The sequence below is a fragment of the Condylura cristata genome, unplaced genomic scaffold (genome assembly GCF_000260355.1).
Source record: "Condylura cristata isolate star-nosed mole 26May11 unplaced genomic scaffold, ConCri1.0 scaffold00005, whole genome shotgun sequence".
NCBI lineage: Eukaryota > Metazoa > Chordata > Mammalia > Eulipotyphla > Talpidae > Condylura > Condylura cristata.
Genome location: NW_004567106.1, coordinates 36,991,796 through 36,998,107, shown reverse-complemented (window position 1 = coordinate 36,998,107; position 6,312 = coordinate 36,991,796). Strand labels below are relative to the sequence as shown.

General features: G+C 34.5%; 1 protein-coding gene across 1 annotated transcript in view; it reads right to left on the bottom strand.

Annotated features, from left to right (window-relative positions):
* SEMA3D (sema domain, immunoglobulin domain (Ig), short basic domain, secreted, (semaphorin) 3D) overlaps positions 1-6,312 on the bottom strand; it is a 174,159-nt gene that overhangs the window by 39,346 nt on the left and 128,501 nt on the right. Inside the window, exons 9-10 of the mRNA XM_012721056.1 lie at positions 3,836-3,950; positions 2,107-2,176 (exon numbers count right to left, since the gene is read on the bottom strand). Of these exons, the coding sequence (XP_012576510.1) occupies positions 2,107-2,176; positions 3,836-3,950 (185 nt within the window). The remainder of the gene's footprint in view (positions 1-2,106; positions 2,177-3,835; positions 3,951-6,312) is intronic.

The window sequence follows — 6,312 nt, the reverse complement described above, 5'->3', positions numbered from 1 at the left end:
CTCTGTCTCTGGTGAAGCCTCTCGCCGCCCCTGAGCCTCTGGCCTGTACCCCAGTTCTGTATGCACAAATAAATAAATCTTTAAAAAAAAAATCTTAATAATTTTTTTTATCATGAATTTCTGGACTTACCTAATTTTTAATCATTATTGTAGCCCACATAACTTGGAGACAGGAAAGATCCACAGAAAGTCTACAAATTTTTGCAAACTAATGATGGGAATTGTTAGCACTATCAGCAAGTGTTTTCATTTTGTTTTATTTCTGGACATTAAAACATTTTCTCTGACTCTAGTCTTTTGATGATTCTTGTTTTCAAAAACAAGTTCACTCTTTTATGACCTTGGGTACATGTTGTCTCAGCACTACATAAATGAGATAAGGATTCTCTAGAACAAGTAGCTCAAGCGTTAAAACTCTTATAATGATATTAATAGGAAATATTAGGAAATGCTTTTGAGATAAAACTAGTTGCTAAAAAGGGAGCTGATGCTCTCATACAATGATCTGTCTAGCATATTTCAAAGGAATGATACATAACGCTCAATAACATTGCTGCTACGGCATGTTAGTTATATCTTCTCATAAAAGATGTGACATGCATCCTGGCATTACTTCAATCTTCATAGCAACATTAAAAATAAAATAATATAGTACACCATGAACAAAGAGCTGAACTGTAACTTCATATTCTGGGTGGGCAGAAGTGGTAGAGAAAACTATCTTGGGGCTACTTCTCCCTGGCACATGTCTATATTTGTGTTTGGAACACACAGTGACTTCAAAGAAAGTTCCTTTAATGGAAAGATGCCAAGAGAGTGGGACTGAGGTAATTAACACGAGTGAATATAGGCACTTTTTCTTTCTGTACCTTTTTAGTTGGGTTAGAACATTTATCAGAATCATAGAAATTACAAAACCAGAACATGCTATCCAAGTTAGCAGTTTCCAAAGGTATTACCTTTATCCCCATGTTTGTATATCCATATCTCAGAATAAAACAAACTATTTTTTTCTAACATACTGTGAACCAATACTAACTTGAATTTATACATAGGTACTTTGAAGTAAATGAAACTACAGAGAAGAAATGATATGTCTACAAAATATTTTAATAATTTATTCAAAAGGAGACAATAAGATAATTTCTTAATACCAATATCATAGGTTACATCAATACTATTACTAGTAGACAATGATAAAGACTGATAGCAGAACTATGGAAAAAGTGAAAGGTATTTGAATGTATTTACTGTAGACAGTAATATGCAACAAGAGGAAAGAAATACAAGTTTCTGAATTAAAAAAAAAAAAAAAGCTCTGCATGTTCTTTGAGAAAGCTTCATTAGACACCAGCAACTTTTGAGACAGTCACACAGTATATGACAAGTTCAAGAGAGTATTAGCAGATAGAAGACAAGAATGTAGGGGTAGAAATTAAGAAAACATCACTAGTCCTTGCTTCATGTTTGCTAGTAACTGGATCCTCTTCTCTAACCATGTCAGAGAGAATCCTTTTGTCTAATTAGCAGACTAGTGAAATCCTGGGGATCAAGAGTCATAGACTCCCACCTTCACTGGGTTATGGGGAAATTAACCTTAACATTTAAAAAATTTAAAAATGCCTTAACATTTTAAAAATCAAGATTATTCCATTTTATAATTACAGGCTAACCAGTGACCAAGACATGCATTTTTTTTAGTTCACTTCTAAGTCATACAGCTTGATACATTTAAGACATAAGCATATACAAATCATAATAAGTGATAAAGAGAATCACATCTTCATACCCAGTGATTTAACTTTGGGGACTAGAGTCACAGATATGCTTACTCAATCAGGGAATAGCATATGTATGAAGTTAATCACTTATTTTGACCAGTCAAGGTCAATGGAAATGTATAGTGGACTGGCTTAAAAAAAAAAAAAAAAACTGGCATTTGACATAGGGGATAACTATGCCCTTGTAAAAAGAATATGAAGATATTTTATTTGTTGATATAAAAGATTTCTAAGAAGAGATAAGTGAAAAAGTAAAATGAAAAAATGTATTGGCCTCCGTACATATAACAATTCTCTAAAGAGATTACAAGCATTTTTGACATACCTGGTTGTAGTGAAAACTCCATATACTACAGGATTTCTTTCATCTCTTGTGGGGAGTAAGTAAATATCTTCTATTAATAGGGAAAAAATAATAATTCACTATATCTATTTTTCAGAATTACATGTTTGCTTTTCCTTTAATAATGCAAATTTCTTTAGTTAGTATATAAAATCAAAGTGAAAACCATTATATTATGATATTTAACTGGATATTTAACCACCCAGGTATTTACTTCAGTCACCTATAGATGGGATAGTTCACTTGAGAGTCTCCCATAACTGTTACTATTTGGGTGTAGGTGATAGCCCAAAAAAGAAAAACTGAGGGCCCTCCCTGGTGGCTCAGCGGGTTAAAGTGCAGCACTAAGAAGCTAAAGTCACTTCAGCATGAGTTCAATCCCCACCCCAGAGGTAACCCACATGGCGCGACAGACCACTCCTGACCGGCCCGCTGCTCCCTTCAGCAGTGTACTTTGTAGATCTACCTGTTTTGCTCTCCACTCTATCTCTGGTGAATTCTCTCACCACCCCTGCATCTCTAGCCTGTACCCCAGTTCTGAATGCATAAATAAATCTTAAAAAAAAAAAAAAAGTACGAAAAACTAAAAACATAAGTATTTTACTCTTCAGAGTAGAAAAGCGCTGCTCTCTATGTCAATTTATTTACTCATTATTCAATGGTCTATTTGGTAGCTATGAAAATAACTACACCCGTAATGAATGGAGTACTGATACTAAATTCTGTCAAATAATGTTATTTACAATATCATTTAATAAGTGAGTATGCTTACACACAAATAGAGATTTAATCCATAAATATTAATATATATTTTAACAGAGTAAAACAGAATACCAATAAACTAGTCAGCAATTGTCATTTTGCTCTTCATTAAAAAAAAATCAGGGGCCCTCCCTGGTGGTGCAGCAGGTTAAAGCACTGCACTAAGAAGCTGAAACCACTTACGCATGAGTTTGATTCCCGCCTGCCCTGGAGGTGACCACATGGTGTGGCAGACCTCTCCTGACCCGCTCGCTGCTCCCCTCAGCAGTGTACTTTGTCGATCTGCCTGTTCTGCTCCCCACTCTGTCTCTGGTGAAGTCTTTCACCACCCCTGAGTCTCTGGCCTGTACCCCAGTTCTGTTTGCAGAAATAAATAAATCTTTAAAAAAATTTTTTAAAAAATCAGGAAAATAAAAACTAATGGTGTTGACAATATATGTATATATAATATAACTGAATATATTCCTTCTAAAATTAGCTATGAGAGAAGTAAAGGGGAATGAAGAAGAGGATGAAGAGGGGAAATGAAAACACTGTGTCTCTGACTCATTTTTTATGGACATATCAGAGGAGTTCACAAAATCTCCATGTTCTCCAGCAGAGGGCATCTGCAGAATAGAAAACCCATGCTCTTGCCACCTTTTATATGGTATCTCCCTCCACGGGAAAGACTGCATGGAAAAGTATGGTCTGTCCTAGCTGCAGTTTTATTTCCTTAACTACCTTCAGGTGCTTAGGAAGAGAGCTTTGCCTTGTGACAAGGTGCACCCAGATCTAGAACACCTCTACCTTCATACCTGTATGTGTTCTAAGTTAGTGAGGACCACTGCTGTGAGCCATATTCGCTATGTAGTTGGGCATAGGGGCTAACATAAAATAAATGAGGAATTACTTCATTGAGCAAGGATGTATTTTTTTTTTTTTTAATAAAATGGGGCATGTGACTTACGAAGCTCATCAAAATGAGTATCTGCCCCATCACTTCCAGGAATTGAGCAAATCAATCTGGCCTTAAGAAAAGTGGTCCATTTGTTGATTAGACTGCGTTGTCCTCCTACATCATTCTGGGAAGAGAGGAAAATGAAGATACAGATTTAGTGACATGATTCTATTCCCAACCGCCCCTCATCCCGCCCCCCAAAAATGGTTATTACAGAGTGTCTTCTTTTATGACATTGTTTACAAAGACAGACAGCCTCCATATAGAAAGCCTTGAATTCTGAATGAGGGAAGGACAAAAAAAAAAAAAGGCAAATTTGTCCTTCAAGATTAAATGCCTCGCTTTTGAGTAAATAAATGCAATGTAAGCACCACAGATCTCTGGAAGGAAAGATGCAGATGCACGCTACAGCATACAAGGCAGTTTTGGATTCAAACCCCATCTCTGCCAAGTTTTACTCATGACCTACAAAAGGTTATTTAATTCTCTAAGTCTCTGTTTTCCCATCAGTAAAATGATTAATGCCTTGAAATATGGCTATTTGGATGTTTGAGTGGAAAATGTTGTATAAAGTACCTAGCATAGGGCCAGGAACTTGTGGTCAATAAATGCTACCACTGGCTTATATAATCTGAACATGATTAAGATCAGTATTTGCATCTTTAGAAGTAACTTGGTATAGACTTAAAAATAGTCTTTTCCAAATTTAGTACCTTACTAATTAAATATCAAGGGTACTTGCACATATACAATAACATACATATAGAAACAATCTTATATTAAATGTTGATCAATGTATTCCATACTTTAGTTTACTCTGAATACTTCATTAAGTATGTTCTGTAGACATTTAGCAAGATATAAGTATTAAATAAATTAACTAGAATAAACAGACTTATGCTACTCAATACATCACCAAAAGAAGAAATATTTTTATTTTTTATTTAATATGTCCCTATGAATACTAAATTAATGACTTTCTGTTTGCCTTAAATAGATATGCTATGCTCATAGTAAATAAAATGAGACATCCTTATATAAGCACATTCAGAACCTAGTTTTTACTTTCAAAAATGACTGTGGAGTCACATTCCATTAATGTATTTATGTTTAACACGTGAGTTAATAAAAATTCATATACTTCATGCAGTCTATGTTCTGTAAAGTTCACTGTCAAACTTGAAGTCTATGTTTATATAGGAAGTGTCTTATTCCACACTTCTTTTACCTCTGAAAATTAGAAAACAACAGCTAAATGACTACACTCTAAGCAAAATTCAAAGTCAGATAAATAGTTGCAATCTTGAAGAAAGGAGGACTAGAGTGTTGAGAAGGGAAAGAAACAGGTGGTAGTAGTATCTTGTAGTATTATCATGGCTAATACGGAAATTCCAATCCTGTATGCCATACCAAAGTAGTAGAGCAGATCTTAGTGTTACTCTTAGATTTGTGGGAAAGCTAAGAAGGTAAGATTTGGAGACAAAAGACTGTCGTTATCTTTATGGTCTTAGCACCTAACACCAAATGTTTAATGTGGCGCTGCTCAGTGTGAACATGTTTTATGTCCCCTCTTATAAACAACAGAATTGTTTCATAATAGCTCTCTGCCTAAATAAGAAACAACCTGAGTTGTTCTCTAGACTTATGCATAATCTAGACATTTCAAAATTATAGCCATTGAAGTTCAATAAAATACCTTATTATGAAACTAAAATTTGCACTTAATGAACAAAATATTACCCCTCACAATTTATGCTATTCCTTGCTGTTTTAAATTTTGTGTGGTTCCAAATCTTTGTGAATTTACTCTTAGAACACATACAGCTGAGCTCATACATGTTGGGAGTTGACATTACATACATGTATACACATATACACATAAAGAAACAGTGAAAACCACAGCAATTGTTTAGAACATGCACAGACAAAGTACTTTCAGCAATAATATTTTGCCACTGATACTGTTTACAATTGCTGGCTCATGGTGATAATAAAAAAGCAAAATGACATTTAGTTGACTTTCTAATAGTTTTTAATTTTCACCAGAAAATGGGCTCCTTATTATTTTTACCCAACATCCACTCCAGAACTACTCCTAACACACTATTTTGTCACACTTAATAAACAGACTTAATAGTGATTAAGTAAATGTAAATGCACAAGAAGAAGTCAATACATCTTTAGAAAAGTACAAATAAAAAATCAGATAATTGCTAAAGACTTATTTATGTATTATTATTTATTTTTTACATTACTCTTCATTTTGTGCACTTTTTCATCTTGGTTGTAATCCCCATGGACTTCCCACCACCAATTCACTGTGAGACTTTGAATCATCTCTGACATTTCTTTCCAGTTAGAAAACAGAGCAGTCTTCAGTAAAGAGTTAGATTTTATAATATCTTTAACATGAAAAGTGGGTTCAGACAGGCAGAGGTTGGTTCAGGAAATATCTAGGTGCCAGAAACTAGGAGGGGGGGAGACAA